Here is an 18,281-nt window from a genome sequence, read left to right on the forward strand (position 1 = left end):
TTTACGAAAAAAATTAAATAATAATTGCCGAATCTATATTGGTCGAAATTTAATGGAATCTGGAATTCCTCGATAAATAATGAAATCTTTCTAAAAGACCGAAATATAAAATTTGATGAAAATTCGTCAGCTGGGAGTCGAATTGTTACAGCAGATGGACGGAAGGACAAAGTGATAAACAGTGGGCAAAAAAAACTAAATTCTGAGAAAGTAAAAACGTAGAATTTTTATTAGTGTACTATGAAATTATAATCTTAGTAATTAACTGATAAGATAACTACATTTACTTTGCACTTTAGAAAGGCATAACGGCATAACAACTATACTAAAACAGTCATCGGGTACTCTGCCTACTCGAGAGTTGTAATCGCTTCAAAGGCACTGTATAGTGGGAGGGTTTACACAACAAACATTGGGACAGACAGACGATTATTCCGAAACGTGTTCTTTATAAAGGTAAAATTCATGTCGGTCCAGTGGGAGAAGTGCCTCAGTATTTCGCGTTGTAAACGGCGTGTGCACCAAGACTGATTTGTTCCTTCGTGAGATGAAAAATCCATGATAAGGGAAAAACATTTAAAAAAAATTATACACCTCCCGTATGAGACTGGTTTCCTTAGCTCCACTTGAAAAATGCTTGGTCGTCACTGGTTGTATTCGAACTTGGTAGTGTACATCTTAGTAGGCTATTTATTAATTAATTGGGAGGCACTAACTTTTTTTTTTTTTTTTATTGGCAGAATACTACAAATCTTATTTCTAATTCTGGGAATTGGAGATCTTGCCGACTACAATGAATCTTTAATAAACGTGAGAAAAAATCTATTTATTAGGGTCACCCAGAATGTTAATTCAACTAACCATGTGTATTGGTTCTGTTCTCCGATCGATTTGCCTGTTTTGCTGGACGAAAAACTCCGGGTTCTGTTGAAAAACCTTGCTATCTACGCCTGAGACCGAATAACTCAGCCACGGAGTGAAAAAAGCGCCATCGACGAGAATCGAACCCGGGCCTTTTCCACCCGGTGTGGGGAGGACGGTGACAATACCATTGTGCTACCGCACAGACGATAAACCGTGAGAAGTGCTTCAAGCCGAAATCAAGTTGATATTATATGTATACAAACTTCTGCATTATGCTGGCTGCGGTAGCACAGTGGTTATTAGCATTACCATTAGCATTAGTAGATTGCATATGATGCAAGAAAGCAAGCTTATGCAGCATCAGCCAAAAAAAAAAAAAAAAAAAAAACACTCCCATTTCACCCCTCCGTTCGTTCGAAATACCTGTCCAGCTGAGCCTTAAATTTATTTAGGCTATCAACTTCCACAACAAGGGATGGAGGTCTGTTCCATCAACCAACTACCCGCTGGCTAAAGGCAAATTTCCGCACATCAATCCTACATCTGTCTTTCCTCAATTTGAATTTATGACCTCTCAGCTGATTATTCTGAGCAAGAGAAAGAATCCCATCGGCATGAATCTCATGAGCATACTCAAACCATTCAAGGCTTTATACACCTCTATCAGATCACCTCGACGGTGCCTAGCCTCCTGACACTGTAATTTGCAAAACTTAAGCCTTTCTTCGTAAGAGCAACCCTTTGTTCTATTCACTAATCTTGTTGCCCTTCTCTGTACTCGTTCCAGCAGCTCTACATCCTTCTTGAAATGAGGACTCCAGACCTGTATACAGTACTCAAGGTGTGGCCTGACCATTGCCTTATACAAGGGGATAATCACCTCCTTATCCTTGCTAGAAAAATTCCTGTATATCATTGACAAGATAACATGAGCTACTCTTGCAGCCCGTCTGAACTGCTCAGAAAACTTCATATCTGCCTGCACAACCACCCCCAGGTCCTTTTCATTCTCTACCACTGTCAGTGTAGTACCACACAGTTGATATATTACTCTGGGGTTACTGCTTCCCATATGCAGTAATTTACATTTGTCAATGTTAAACTTCATATGCCACCTCTCAGCCCATCTGCTCAACCTTTCCAGATCCTGTTGCAGCAGCATAGCGTCAGTAGTGTCCTTAACAACCCTGCCAACCTTTGTATCGTCTGCAAACTTGGACATTAAGCTAGATATACCATCATCATTATCATTTATAAATACAGAAAACAACAATGGACCCAACACTGAACCCTGACGGACCCCACTAATAACATTAATCCACGATGAGCAGTGTCCATTGATTACCACTCTCTGTCTTCACCCCCTCAACCATCCCTTTATCCACAGCAGCAATTTATCTCCAATGCCCCACTGCTCCAATTTGTGCAGCAGTCTTCCATGTGCAACAGTATCAAAAGCCTTTCTAAGATCCAAATATATAATATCAAAGTTATTTACTGCATCCAGTTCTTTGTGACTGCATCATAGTATCCAATGAAATTGGTCAGGCAAGACTTTCCCTTAACAAACAAATGCTGTGTCCGAGCTATAACTGAAGTCTTGTCTAGATGATCCTGCAGTGCTTCTTTAACCAATGCCTCCATTAATTTTCCTGGAACAGAAGTGAAACTCACAGGTCTATAATTAATTGTGTCAGCCTTTGATCCTCCTTTGTGAATTTGGAGTCACATTTGCACATCTCCAGTCTATGGGTACCTCCCCTGAGTCCAAAGAAGCTCTTATAATTATGGCTAAGGGTTTGCTTACTTCCTTTGCTGCCTCCTTTAATATAACTGGATAGATCCCATCCACCCCGGGTGCCTTTTTTATGTTTATCCTCAACAATTTCTCCTCCACTTTCCTCTCAGTTATATATATCTCAAAATCATCTAGCTCACTGCCAGAGTTTACTTCACCTCTGGCATTCCCCTTTCTGAATAACTCCTCATGTGTGAATGTAGATGCAAAATACTCATTTAGTTTGTTAGCCACCTGAGCAGGATCGTCAACAGTTGAACCATCAATATCCAGTGGACCAATCTGATTCATCCCTTTCCTTCTAGAGTTTACATAGGTAAAGAACTCTTTTCTGTTTTTCTTTGAATCCTTTGCCAAGGATTTCTCATAATCTGCCTTTGCTTGCCAAATCTCCTTTGTGACTTGGTTACAGACCAGCTTATATCTATCATAGGCTTCCATGTCACCCATTAATTTATATGTAACCCATGCATTTTCCTTCTCTGCCACATGTCTCATTAGTTCATGACATTTGTTAAAGCCTAAACCTTGAACAATATTTCTTAGTTGGTATGTAAAGCATAGTAGCTTCCAAGATAAATTATTTGAATGCTTCCCATTTTAAATTTGCTGTTGGTAACATCATCGGTTGGTCCCCATGAATAGAATTTAAATACTGTCTCAGACTATCGTAGTCGCCTTTACGAAAGCAAAAACCCTCTCTTTACCCCTGATGGTAGTTATCTCTTTGAGTAAATTCCACTTCAGCACATTGTGATCACTGCCACCTAGTGGATCCTTTATCTGCAGATTCTTAATGCATAAAGAATCACTACTGATAATCAGATCAAGAGTATTACTCCCTCTAATTGTCTGCCGAACATGCTGATGTAGAAAACAATCATCCAATAAATCCACAAAAGCCTTGCTAGTGTGTGAGTGACCAACCGCAAATTCCAATCAATATCTGGGAAATTAAAATCCCCCATTCTAAGACTCTCTGATTTACAGGCCCACTCTATTTCCCTGTACAGTTTCTTATTATACTCATCAGAGTCATTAGGCCTATAGCACACTCCTACTCTCTATTTTGATCTCCCAATGCTTATGTCACACCAAACTGACTCGACACTGCACAGTCCAGCGATGTCGACTGGCTTCACTTCCTTGGATTTTATGTGTTTCTTAACTAATAGCATAACCCCTCCTCCCTTTCTATCCTGTCTATCCTTCCTCTACACATTGTACTCCCCAAATTCCAGTTCTGCATTCCTTATATCTGTGTGACACTACGACTCTGATATCCCAACAATATCTACCTTTGACCTTTCGAGCAATACCTCAAATTCATCAAATTTATTTTCCAAACTCCTAGCATTGGTGTATACGCAAGTATACATGCACCTGTTCCTATTCTTAGCTACCCTAACACAACCCATGTGTTTACTTGTACCGCAATGATTCCCAGCAGTCTCTGAAATACCCTGCATCTTGTTTTCCAGGATGCTGCTCATTCCAATAGAAGCAGTGCAAGAATCATTTTCACCTCTACCAGTGGCTACTGTTAATCTATTATTCCTTGTATCCCCCCCAAGCTAGCAGTTTCCGACCCACCTAACACTGCCTCGATAGCATCAGCAAATATTCTTACACCCTTTCTATTTAAGTGTATCCCATCCCTCTAGAAGCAGTCTCTCCTGTTACAGACCATGCTGAAAAAATTCTGTCCCTTGAGCTTTGCACAGCCTTTCCAGGGCCGAATTGGTCGACAAGGCTCTCATCATATACTCCCTCCTATCGTGTCTGGGCAGAATTGCAGACACTTTCAAATTCAACCCTAATTCACGGCTTTTTTTCAACAGTGACCTGTACTTGTTAAGTAATTTTGCCGGTCTCCTACTCTTAATATCATTAGTGCCAACGTGTACAACTATATCACCTTTTGTGCCCTTAAAAGATGATATCCGCTCTACAACGTCATCAACCTTTGCCCCTGGCAGACATACCTTGGTCCTGTTCCACTTATCCTTTTTACATACCATGTTTCCCGTTTCCCTGACAATAGAGTCACCAACAACTACTAGTTCCTGTGGGACCAGCGCATTGTGCTTTGGGGTTGCCGTTGTGTTGCGTGATGACCAAGTGCAACCTCTGGCGTTGATGTGGGCAGCTGAGAGCTTGATGGGCCCCCTCAAATTAGATACTTCGAGGGCATCCACCCTGTCCTTCAAGCTCTCATATAGGCCGATAACATCGCTGAGTTGTCGCCTGATTTCCTTACACTCCTTACATCGCGCACCCCCCCAAAGGACATCCCCCATGGCAATATCATGTCCCGTACCCAATTGCTCCACAAACATTGTTCCCTAGTCTCCAACCACTGCAAATTGCAGTGGTTGGAGACTAGGCACCTGCACGGTGATCCGATTGAGGTGTATAAGGCCTTGAATGGGTTGAGCACGCTGAATTCTGATGGGATCCTTCCACTTGTTCAGATTACGAACCTAAGGGGGCATAAATTCAAATTAAGAAAAGACAGATGTAGAATAGATGTGCGGAAATTTGCCTTTAACTAGCGGGTGGTTAATTGCTGGAACAAACTTCCATCTGTCGTTGTGGAAGTTGATAGGTTGAATAAATTTAAGGAGGAACTGGACAGGCATTTGGAGGGAATGGTGTGATTTTTTTTTTTTTTTTTTTTGGCTGATGCTGCATAAGCTTATACACTTGCTTTCTTGCATCACATGCCACTACTACTACTACTATTACTACATCAAGCAAGTAGTGCATTTGAAAAGGCTGTGATTCAGAGGGCAACTGCCCCCTCAGTTTTCCCCTGAGCCACAGCTATTTAATGTCAATCAGTACAAAATTATAACCCTAAACTTGTATCCCAACGCAGTTATAACGCTATATATATTTTTCAGTATCGAGTATTATCTACGAGTTCCGTTTATATAACTTCCGTATCAAGTTATGTATTAATTAATTATGTTACGTTTATAACCGCTCTCTTACTTACCTTGTGGTAAGGTCTGGGTTCGAATCCTGCCAATAGCGCGAGTAGATTTTTCGTTGACCTAGTTAATCGGCTCCAAGTGTAAATAGTAGTTTTTTTTTTTTTTTTGCCTTAAACTCGGATTTTTCATCCAGTAAACCAGGCAATTCGACTAGAGAATACATGCAATTTATGGTCATAAGTTAATAAATTCAGTGGTTCCCAACTGGTGTTCCCTGGCAGATTGGTGCGCCACGACCCTTTTCTAGTGAACCGCGAGATTAGGAAAAGGTCCATTGAGTTCGATGGCAATCACTATTTCGGTGTCCCATTAATATTCGCCTTTTAACTTAAAGTTGTGACTTCAGTGACAAAGGATTGGGAACCATGTTAGTTCTTGGGTGGCACTTGGGTGAATGGGACAGTTTTTTTTTTTTTCCTGAATTAAATTCGAAGTTGGCGCAATTTAAATACTTTTTATCTACCAAATTTAGAGTAATACAACTAATCAAACTATAAGTTACGTCCAAAAATGAACAATGAAAAGAATTTCTATAAAATAAGTATATATTTTAATGTTTTATAACATTTATTGAGGCTTTTTCTGTTCGTAGTCGTGACCTGGTTGAGTTTCCTCTGATACAAATAGTACAGTAATCCTATCACTGACAAAAATGAGAACGTAATAAATCAAGTTAACTAAACTGGAATTCTGGCGAAGTTTCAGCTCACTGTGGAATCCTGTAAATAGTAAATTAATTAATGCCTTTTGACGATATATGCTACTTTCCCAGGAACTGAAAGTGATATAATTCAAGGTCAGAACGCAAATCTAGATTCTGATTGAAATTATAGATATACATCAAACATATTTTATTGTGTTTATTTGATATACTTTAGATTTAGACAACCTTCTTAACAATTTTTATACTAAACTCTTTTCTTGCTTTTCTAGGTGTCGCTGTGTTAGCAGAAAGGAAGGTACGTTATATTTACGTTCTATAACCTCACTTAAAAATTAAAAACAATTAATATTTATAGAAATGGAAATTGCTGTATAAAGCGAATGGAATCTGAGAAGAAAAAGTAATATCTATTTATAAAATTATCATTTCCTGTAACGTAAATTGCATTTTTTTTTTTTTTTTTTTTTTATTTTGGCTGATGGTGCATAAGCTCATACACTTGCTTTCTTGCATCACATACCACTACTACTACTACTACTACTTACGCTATATATGCATATTATCCATATGTGCATATCAAAAATGAAATAGAGGTTTCGGTAGAATGATAAAATATAATTAGTTCATATGTGTCCCTGTCTCTTCATATTTTAAAACACAACTTTTAACTAATAACAAAGGATAAAATAAATTTATTTAATGCAGTGCGTAATATTTAAATGAGCGCCGAAAAATATATACATACATGCTGATCAAAATATTAAGAGCACCCTGACTGCCTCTATATATGTCTGGGCAACCTCATGCTTTGGCTACAGCCTGCAAAAGAATGCATTCCACAAATTTTGGATGCTACTTGCAGTCTGCCAAACCCCATTTACTTTTTCTGACAGAATCTCAGTTATCGGTTGATTCAACTACTGCTCATCTCAGTTGCCCAAACTATTCGCTGTATGATTCCTTTCGCCTCAAAGGTTGTACTTGTGCATATATCAGTTCCGATATTCTCTGTCAGAGACTTGGTAATTTGGAATCTCCTCTTTTCGATCTTCTCTGGCTTAAAATCTCTCTACCTCATTCTGTCAAATTCATTAGTTGTCTCTACCGTTCTCCCAACTCCACTAATCACTTGGAGCTCTTTGACTTCCTCTCTTTTCAACTTTACTTTCTCCAGTTCAACTTTCCTAACAGTGAGGTAATTTTCCTTGGTGATTTTAATGTTCACAACTCCAGCTGGCTTCCGTTTTCTAGTCACACCGATCCAGCTGGTCGAGATGCTGAGGCTTTTGCAATTACTAATGACCTTGTACAGACTGTTTATTTACTTACAAGAATACCGGACAATCCTAACCATACAGCCAACATGATTGATCTTTTTCTCACAAACAACCCTTCTAAGTACACCGTCGAAGTGAGTGGTCCTTTAGGCACCTCGGATCACAACTTGGTGATTGTCTCTTCTCCAATGGAGCCTTTATCTCATGGCTATTCCCAACCTCGTATTGTTTGGCATTACAAGAATGCAAAATGGGATGACCTGCGAGATTTATTTTCTTCTTTCCCTTGGTCGGATTACTGTTTCAAAACTTCTGATGTCAACGTTTGCTCAGATCGTGTCAGTGAAATTATTCTTGTAATAATGGAATCCTTTATCCCACACTCCACTTTAAAATCTCTTCCTTTATCTAAACCTTGGTTTTCCAATAAATGTGCTAAGGCTGTTAAAGAGAAGAACGTTGCATATTGTAATTGGCTTGCTTCCAATTCTTCAGTTTCATTTTCTGCCTATACCAAAGCTCGCAACAATTGTAAAGCAGTTATTAATCAGTCCAAACTAGATTTTGAACAGGCTAAGAGTAGAAAACTTGCTTCTTGCCCTAATGGTAGACGAGCATTCTGGTCATTTGCCAAAACTATTGGCCGCAACTTTTGCCCATCTCTGCTCCCACCCCTCTGTCAAAACCAGATGATTCTGTTGTCACTTCAGCCAAGGATAAACCTGACCTGCTAGCATCCCATTTTTCTTCCAACTCATGTATTAATGATCTTGGTAAAGCACCTCCCCATTCCCAACACACTCCATTCAATGCCTCCTGTGGTCTTTCGTCAGAAGGATTTTGATGAATCTTGATGCTAAAAAAGTTCCAGGTCCTGATGGTATTTCTCCTCTTGTTCTCGAAATCTGTGCTTCTGAACTTACTCCTGTTCTTTACCGCCTTTTTTCACGTTCGTATTCCAAAGCTGTTTTTCCTTCTGCTTGGATATTTGCTCATATCCAGCGAGTTCCTAAAAAGGGTGACAAATCCCTCCCATCCAATTGTCGTCCCATTGCACTTCTACTCTTTCTACAGTAATGGAGATATCAATTAACTGCCAACTCTTAAACTACCTAGAAACCTTCCGTCTGATCAACGATCGCCTGTATGGATTCCGTCAGTGTCGATCCACTGGTGATATTCTGGCTTATGTTACCTATTTATGGACAAATTTAATGGAAAAGTTTGGTGAAACACAAGCAGTTGCTCTTGACGTATCAAAGGCTTTCGATCGTGTTTGGCATAAAGGTCTTCTAAACAAGCTTCCATCTTATGGTTTGCCAACTGTTTTTTGTAACTGGTTATACAGTTTTCTCTCTGATCGCTCACTGAGGGTGATGGTAGATGGCTCTCTGTTCTCTAACTCCTCCACTAATGCCGGTGTCTCCCAAGGTTCAGCACTTTTCCCCACTCTTTTCCTCTTATATTAATGACCTTCTTCCATTGACTGGAAGAAGGTCATCGGCAAAACTATGGATAGTTTTGCCGATGATAGCTCATTGCATTCCACTTTCCATTTTGAGAAACCTTGACCTGCTCAATCAGCTTCAACTTCTCGAATATCCGCTACCAATTCCTTAAATGCCTTTAAATTCCTTTAATTTCAATCATTCTAAAACTTAGTCTTTTCTTATATCTCGCAAAAAGGATTCTTCTGCTCCTATGCTTATCTTTGGTGACACTCCGATTTCTAAGAAAGATGACATATCTCTTTTGGGGATTATCCTGACTTCTAATCTCTCTTGGCACAAGCACATTACAAATACTGCTTCCTCTGCATCTAAAAAACTTGGTTTTCTCTTTCGCTCTCGGTGTTACTTTTCTTCCAAACAGCTGTTCACTCTGTACAAATCGCAAATCCGCCTTACCATTGAATACTGTTCCCACATCTGGGGCAGTGTCCCAAAACCTCTCTCAGGCGTCTAGATTCCGTTCAGAAGAAGGCAGTTAGGTTAATTAATGACTCCTCTCTAACAGAGTCTCTCCACTCGCTGTCTCATAGACGCACTGTTTCTGCTGCATGCCTTTTCTACAGATACTTCCATGGACAGTGTTCTTCTGAATTGGCTTCTATAATTCCCGCTCTCTCTCTTTCAAAACCGTCGGAATACGTGCCACCACCAGTCAACATTCATTTACTGTCCAACTTCAAACTCACAGAACCAACTTTTCATCTTCCTCTTTTATTCATTCAACTGCTGTTTTCTGGAACAACCTTCCTTCATACGTATTTCCTGAAAATTACAGTCTACAGAAGTTCAAGTCTAATGTCAACAAATATCTTCTTTCGTCTTCTTAACCTCCAACCAAAGTACGGTACTAAGTACTGTAGGTTCTAATACCTCTCGTGTTGGGGGTTTTCAAAAAAAAAAAAAAAAAAGAACAACTCTATATTGAAATGTAGGCTAGAAATTATTATTATTTTTTTTATTGGTATACAGATGATTATTTATTTTAGAATAATGCGATTGACGCCTTTTATCTTTTATAAAGCGGAAAATGAATGGAGTCATAACAGTGAGTTCTGAAAATATAAAACATTCTATTGATGTACAGCCTAAAATTATAACTTTTTAACGAATCAAGTGACCGGTTGACAATGTGTTTTCTGAGTTTGATTGTGAGGTGGACCGGTGTCCAATATTAGAAAAAAAAATATATATATAAATCGCTGTAGTTTCTACGCTCTTCAAAATTTACTACAGATGCTGCGTTGATCGAAGCATTCAGCGTAGAAGGGCCCATAACAGGGACTTCAAATAACCCATCAGTTAATACAATATTACGATACTTCGAACAAAAAGGTTTTAGCCTGAAAAATGATATTTTTAAATCAGTTTAGTTCAATGAAGAAAACTGATTTAAAAAAAAAATTGAAATAAAAGGACTTTTGAAATCACAACCATTGACCTCATTGACCTCATTTTATCTTTTCTAGAAATCAAAGCAGAACGGTATCACTTCTTTACTTCCTTCTCTTTAATCACGGTTCATTCTCCTTTAAAAAAAGGGAGACGGCGAGTAGTTAGTGGAACTAAGGGCACATATTTAAGAATATTTATAAGTAATCTCAGAAAAGAACTATTCATTATCAACGCGTTTGCTTTAACCTTTCACACATCGCAGAAAGCCCGACAAGACTAAATTGGTAGTTTCCAATAGTCAATCTTTCCCTCTATCGTAGTTACACGTGCATTCTTTCATTCTAGTGCTCCAATTTGCCTTTATATTCTGCACTTTTTACGTCAGCAGCTCTTAGAAATTTCAGTTAACCATAACGTTTTAAGTGGATCATTGTTGGAATTGGTCTCCTTCGTTAAAACTTAACTACCTATTACAACCATTAAATTAATAACTGAAATACCAGAATCTATGAGTAATATTCTGAAGTACTGAGATGAAAATATGTACAATATGTGGATAATCCTGAATATTTTGACGAAAATATGTGGATAATTCTGATTATTTTGGCGAAAATATGTGGATAAACCTGAATATTTTGATGAAAATGGTCAGAATCATCGAAAAATGCACAACTTCATTGAAACAATTTCAATCAAGTTGGGTTTTTTTTTTTTTTTTTGTTTTTTTTTATGTATACTTTCTCTCCCATAGGCAAAACGCCAAGCTGGTTATTATCCAGCTCAAGGAGGAGGATATGGAGGAGGGGGAGGAGGAGGTGGTGGTGGTAGGGATCACCAATATGCTCCTCGGGAACAAAGCTATCAAGCTGCAGGATATCCAGGGGAGCGCCCTCCAGCAGGATCCCAGTATTATCCCCAAGAATCGCATGGTGGAAATAGAGCTTACGGAGGAGGCGGAGGCGGAGGAGGAGGAGGAGGCAACCAACCTAGGCCATCCAGAAATAGGGTATTAGCTTTAATTTCAGTTTTATTGAGTCTAACTATTAAGGTTTACATAAACTTATCCAGGTTGTTAACTAACGAATGTAAACGATCATTATTTAACGATGCAGGCTTTACTAATCGTGACTTTTCTTCGCGGGTTATCATTAAGAGATAACTGCCAATTAATACACTATTACACCGCGATTATTGCCTTTGTTAAAAGCACTGAACTTGTGACCAGTCCCTTGGTTACATGCACTACCAGGATAGTGCATGTGACCAAGGGACAGACATAAATACAAATATATTTTCAAGTATACATGCTAACTGCCCTCTGTTCTATTATCCTGACCAGCGTTTCGTTTAATAAAATTTGTCATTTCGAACCCTGTGCACTTCTGAACTCCTGTTCGCATATAGCAGCCCCAAAGTATAAAAATCAAATTTAAAGCACCCGAATAATTGGATGCTCTAAGTTTGCTTTTAAATTTACACGGTATGTCCTCAAACCATGCAAATTCTTCTTTAATAATAATAATAACCACGCTATGTACTTGGCATCTCTCGTATTGTGGACTTATACTTCATAACAACAACAACCACCCTGTGTACTTGGTGGCGATACCCGTCATGTGGTGGAACCCCCAATCAGGGAGAAATAATATAAGAGCAATAATAATAATAATAATAATAATAATAATAATAGCTACCACAGTTCGGATCCTCTAAGTCAGACATTCGCAACCTGATACTCGTAGTGGGGTTATAAAATGTTCAACAGGTAGATATTGTGCACGTGCAGCTCCATTTTAACTGACTTGTATTAATGACGAAGGATTGGATTATTAAGATGCTCATCACCTAATATAGGTTGACAAATAATGTTTGTCATGTTTTACAGCGCCAACACTGTTTTTTTTTTCGTATTTAAATGGCGGATAGGTATACTTATACGAGATACAGTATAGAAGTTAATTATTATTGAACGGGTCAGTACCTTTGCACCACGTTTTCTTCGTAGTGAACTGTCCAAGTCGATAACTGGCATCGTTTTAATTGTATCTCATATTGTGAATATGAGATACAATTAAAACGGACTGCACTGCTTTGAATAAGCAACTCTTCACCAGTGGAAGACTAATGTTACTTTTTCTCGGCGAATACCACCACCCAGACGGCACCGTTTGAAAATTGGTACAGGATAAAACGCTGTATTATCCACATACTGCCCCTATTAGACTTAGAAAAACAAAAAGTCGTAGGAAAGTGATAGCAGGAAAGGAAGAAGAAGAAGAAGAAGAAGAAGAAGAAATGCAATCGAAAGGGACAGTTACTCCTCACGGTCACTCACTGAACTAAACCACTCATAAATCCCCTGAATAGGCAAAGCTTCGTAGAGAAGCTTTGCCTTTAGAGAAGACTGTTGTTACCTATTCGAGGTAACGAGGACCCCATCAATACCCCCACCCAGGTGGCACCGTTTTGAAGCTGATTGGCTTCTCATCGGTGGGTGGGCAAGTACCCTGGTGTTGCAATAGTGACAACCTAGTTATGAAGTATAAGTCCACAATATGAGAGATGCCTGATGGTGTGTAATAGTATAAACTAAGGCGATTATTTTGCATGAAGCATGGGACTACGCTTAAGGTTCACTATGAACCGGTCAGTGCCTTTGCACCATGTTTTGTTCGTAATGAACTGTGCAAGTCGATAATTGGCATCGTTTTAATTGTATCTCATATTGTAATACCTTCACAACGAGAAGTTAATTAATTAAATAATTAAATAAATAATGGAGTTCACTAGATGTAACTTTTTAAATTTTATAAAACAAAATGTCATTATAATGTCGTTAAGACAGTCGACGTTTGCTTTAGTCAATCTAATTTCTTAACAATTTAAAAGCTTAATTTAAAGCATAACTTAGAATTTAAATGAACGAAAAGTCAAAAAATGGAACCTACATAAAATCTTTTGAATTTGAATCTTAGGTTTCGCTGGTATTTTTTGTTAATCAATGAAGTGCCAACTCTTCGATGTATACCAGTATAAAACTTTTGTTTTATCTCTCCAGTACGCAGGGGGAGCCTCGAAGCAACATCTAGATGACGAGTATGAGCCAGAGGAAGAGAAACGCCCCGATCCACTTAAAGAACTGTTAACAGGATCAAAGTTCTCCTGTGGCAGTAAAAGGGATGGTTACTACGCAGACAGCAGTGTCAGCTGCCAAGCGTTTCATTACTGTGTTGGAGGAGCACAGCACTCATGGATGTGCCCCGCAGGTACGATATTCCATCAAGTTCATTTGAACTGCGTGCCTTCCAGCGAAGATATCTGCTCCAAGTCTGATAAGTTCTACTTCGTAAACGACTATCTCAACAAGGTAAGATTGCGCAAAATAAAAATAACAACACAATTACTTAAGCAGGACAAAGTTATATAAAGGGAGTAAACTAATAACATTGACTATCAGGTGACCAAAAAAATTCGGTTTTTTTCAAGGTTTTTTTCGGTTTTTTTTCATTATTTTAACAAAAATTATGCAGGAGCCATTGCAGATGGCGATTATCCTCAATGCATTCGAAAGTACAAGTAACACGGAGTCACTTTTACTTTCGACACTGATGCTTTTCCTTATCAAACTTTCTTCTCAAGAGCCATAATTAAAGCAATCCAGTCACACCAGCAATTGTGATAGTTTCAAGGCATTCTAGACAGGCCCGTGACCAACAAATACGGAGGATGCGGAAAGGTCGGGGAATGACCATCGCATATCCACGGAGCAATATGGCCTTATTTGCTAATGCTCCTAAAAAAAAAAAAAAAAAAAAAAACCAATTCTAGACAGATTAAATTAAATCTAATAAGTTTTCGATACATCAATTTACAGATCAGTGCAGTTCATTATTTCTATAGTGGTATCTAACTTTCGAGAAGAGAATATACTTGTTGGCCTTCGATTTATGCAGACTGCAGTTTTCAAGAAATGCATGTGAAAGAAGGTTGTTCTAAAGAACAGAACTATTAAGAATAAATGAGGAAGAGGAAAACTTAGTTCTGTGTGTTTCAGTTAAATTGTTAAGGATGTTGTTTAACTGATGCACGTGTTCGGACTGGTTTCGAAGAAACAGGTGGAATTACAAGTGCTAATTCAGAACAACAATGCCTGTGGAAATATCCGTAGAAAAGGCAAAGGCTGTCAGGGTTACCCTACAGTTAAGATATGTGATCTTGTATGCAAATTTGAGCGCTGTTGGAGATGAGCGGCAGACCTTTTTTTTTTTTTTTTTTTTTTTTGGCTAGAAATAAGACAGGACAAAAAGGGCTAAAGTTAATTAACTCTTCTCCTGCACGCTGGAGAATATCTGAAGGTTACTATTTAACAAACTAGTGATGGTGAATAATGCAGAAGTCCACGACTTCTCGATTATCCACTACCAGTTTCTTAAATCACAACCAACATTAAATTAATCTGCTTCCATTACATTAGATAGTAAGTAACACTAAGCCAGGAGAGCAAGATTTATAAAAATGGATGGTAGCGTTTTATCATCAGCTCTATTCATTAAATCCTATTCAGAGTTTGATAAAACTCTGAATAGGATTTAATCAATCAAAGGTCATTAATGCGAGCTTGTATGCAGTCGATAAACAGTGGACGAATGAACAGAGTCTAACAAAACTACTGCATTAGTTAGCAAGTAAAAAAAAAAAAAAAACAGAGAACCTTCTGCCATCGCTCATAGTGAGGGATCAAGGAAAGATCAAGTACTATTCGAGATAATGCTGATAAAATGAAAGAAAGTGTTAAGAGTGGTGTGCCCTTAACTGCACAAAAGTGGTCGTATGCTCGGTCAAGTTTGATGGAACGCATGGAAAAAATGCTTGCTACATCGATGAGTGACCAAAATAAAAACACATTAACATTAGCCTAGCGAAAGTGCAAGAGAACGTTTGTAGCCTTTATGATGATTTAAATGAACGTGAGGATGGTGAAGTTAAGCCCTTTTCGGCAAGTTCAGGATGGTTTGCGAATTTTCATCAACGATATGGTTTTCATAATGTGAAAACGTGTGAAGAAGCTGTATCAGTCGATAAAAATGCTGCGGACGCGTTCCCTGCGAAACTGAAGGCGATCATAGAGGAGGGCTAGTACATACTCAAACAGATATTGAACCTCGACAATACAGGCTTATATTGGAAAAAAATGCCTGATCGCACTTATATTTCCATTGCTGAAAACACTGCGCCTGGCTTTAAGCCTGCAAAAGATCGGGTAACACTTCTGTTTAGTGCTAATATGGATGGTCATAAACTGAAACTTGTGTGCATTTACCACTATCAAAATCCTCATGCCCTTAAAGGTTGCGATAAATCGTACATGCCTAGATGCGAGAGTTATTCTCATAGACCCATTATAGCAATTCTTGGTGAATTTAAACTGCGCGAGACGTTCTGGAACATAACCCTTGCGTAAATTAAGAAGTCACTGTATTAGAAATGCGTTTAATATTTGAAAGTATTAGAGGACTTTCTCTGTCCAAACTCCAAAAAAAAAAAAAAAAAAAAGCTTTTAAAATGCTACTTTTACAAGTTGTATTTCATACTACCACCTTCAAACGCTTCATACGACTCTATATCCTCATAAATACAACTAAAAATCGCAAAAGACACAAGTATCAAAAATCTAGTGATTTTAAGTTAATTCATAAGAAAAATGACAAAAAAAGTCAATATTTTATTATATTTTTCGTTCTTGTATGTATACGTAAAGTAATTTCTCAACTGTATAAGAAATAATTGTATTTTTTTATTTTTTATTTGCAGCCTCTGGACAATAAAGGACCTAATAATACTATACGTTACCATCAGAGATATTACCCTGATGGATATGCCGTTGGCGATCCCTTTGTTGCTCCTGCAGGAGATCGTGGTCATCAGCAGGAAGGATCAGCTGGTTATGATGGACAGGGCGGATACGGTGCTCCTCCTCCTGGAAACAGAGGCGGCGGTGGAGGAGGAGGATATGGGCCATCACAACAAGGTTATGGACCACCTTCTGGAGCCCCCCGTTATGGGGGACCTTCGGAATCTAATTATGGACCACCTCGGGGTGCTCCAAGCTATTCTCAGTCTGTCGACGACCATTCCTATCAGGGTCGTCCAGGAGCAGCAAGTTATAGAGGTGCTCCTCCCGCAACTCCTGCAGCTCAAAAACCTCCATCTTATGGGCCTCCACCTCAATATCCTGCTTATCAGAATCAAGGTTATGGCTCTGCGCCCGCCAGATCTCCTCACGGTTATGAAGGCAGAGAAAGGCGGTATGCAGAATCAGAAGACCGTTCACAAAGTGTCTCAAGATTTCCTAAACTTCCCGATATACCATCTGAATTCAGTGACCCAGCCAAGTTAGTGGTGCCTGTTCAAGCACCTGCTCGATCTTCCTATGGCGATGGACAAGATAGAGGGAATTCATATGCACCTCAGAATGCAGATGGAGGACGTCCACATTATTATGGAGGTTATGGAGGACCAGTGCGAGAAAAATACTAAGGCTCGTTAATTTTGTTTTGTACCACCAACCGACAATCAAGAAGGCTTCTTGTGCTTTCTGTTATTTCATGGACAAAATGTGACTATTTCTCTCAATTATCAGTGACATTATTTTCCTAATTTAAGAACGAACAGTATAGAGGCCATAGCTGTAAAGGAGTCGACATGATGATAACGAACAACGCCAATACTTATTGTGATGTAATATTCTATACTCGTCCGCGCGAGATCTTCCGTGTAGATAGCTTTATTTGTAGACAGACCAGCAATAACTTATTATTGGTCTTGTAGATAAATAACGAAAAATGTGTGAGCTGTAGCCAAAAAAAAAAAAAAAACAAAACAAAAAAAAAACCGCGTTTTTTAAATTTTGAATTAAGTAGACAGTTCCTAACGGCTCTTAACCTCGTTATATCTGGTATAAAAACGAAGTTAGAGAAATGTAATGTATTATAAGTGTACCCAATAATTGCAGCTAACAGTCGATAGTCGGATTAGAAGTTGTAGAATGTTTTATATGTGTAACCAAAATATACCGACTCATCTCCTTTTCAAAAAAAAAAACTACATTGTTGATTAAAAGAGCATTATTTTCATTTGCCCTATGGTTTAATAAAAACTGAAGGGTAAAAGGTGTTTGTATCAACATAACGTTAGTTATACAATAGAAAACACGCCAGCACTTCCTACTTTGTTTACGATTCGAAAATGTTTTGGAATGTTTCACATGCATGTGTGAGCTATTGATATCAGACTGTTTTAGTAACTTTTCTTTTAGCAAAGATACTCGTAGTCCATCATTCAGGCTACAATGCTCTTTTGATATCAAGAAGATAATATCAACAAATATTAAGTGCACGTAAGCTAGTAGTAAAAGATAACATTATTTGATCTTTTTCAAACCAAAGAATACTTGTGCCAGAATGCGACAACTTTTGAAATTCAAATTTGAAATGAAATGACGATACTATTTTTGTGATACTTTGCGTTTGATTCCAAGAATTTCGAATCAACAATACTAAAGTAATACAATAAGCGTGAAATAAAGTATATCGATATATTAATCTATATTTGGGACTTGTGCGTGCGTAGTAAGAAAATGAAGTGTGGTTAACTTATCCGAAATGTTCCCAGAATTTTGCGTGATATCCATTTTGATATCCACCGGAATGATCTTGAAGCTACTGCTACTACAGCATATTGTCTGTTATACATTTGATCTCCTGCTAGGAGCAGTGT

General features: G+C 38.4%; 1 protein-coding gene across 1 annotated transcript in view; it reads left to right on the forward strand.

Annotated features, from left to right (window-relative positions):
- The window catches only part of LOC150091671 (uncharacterized), a 38,377-nt gene extending 21,020 nt beyond the window's left edge, over positions 1-17,357 (forward strand). The window contains exons 4-7 of the mRNA XM_090369187.1: positions 6,595-6,620; positions 11,257-11,511; positions 13,564-13,872; positions 16,317-17,357. Of these exons, the coding sequence (XP_090225313.1) occupies positions 6,595-6,620; positions 11,257-11,511; positions 13,564-13,872; positions 16,317-17,042 (1,316 nt within the window). The 3' untranslated portion in view covers positions 17,043-17,357. The remainder of the gene's footprint in view (positions 1-6,594; positions 6,621-11,256; positions 11,512-13,563; positions 13,873-16,316) is intronic.
- The last annotated feature ends 924 nt before the right edge of the window (positions 17,358-18,281 follow it).

This window comes from Mastigoproctus giganteus, chromosome 1, assembly GCF_048544385.1.
Source record: "Mastigoproctus giganteus isolate SK-2022 chromosome 1, ASM4854438v1, whole genome shotgun sequence".
NCBI classification, from domain to species: Eukaryota; Metazoa; Arthropoda; class Arachnida; order Uropygi; family Thelyphonidae; genus Mastigoproctus; species Mastigoproctus giganteus.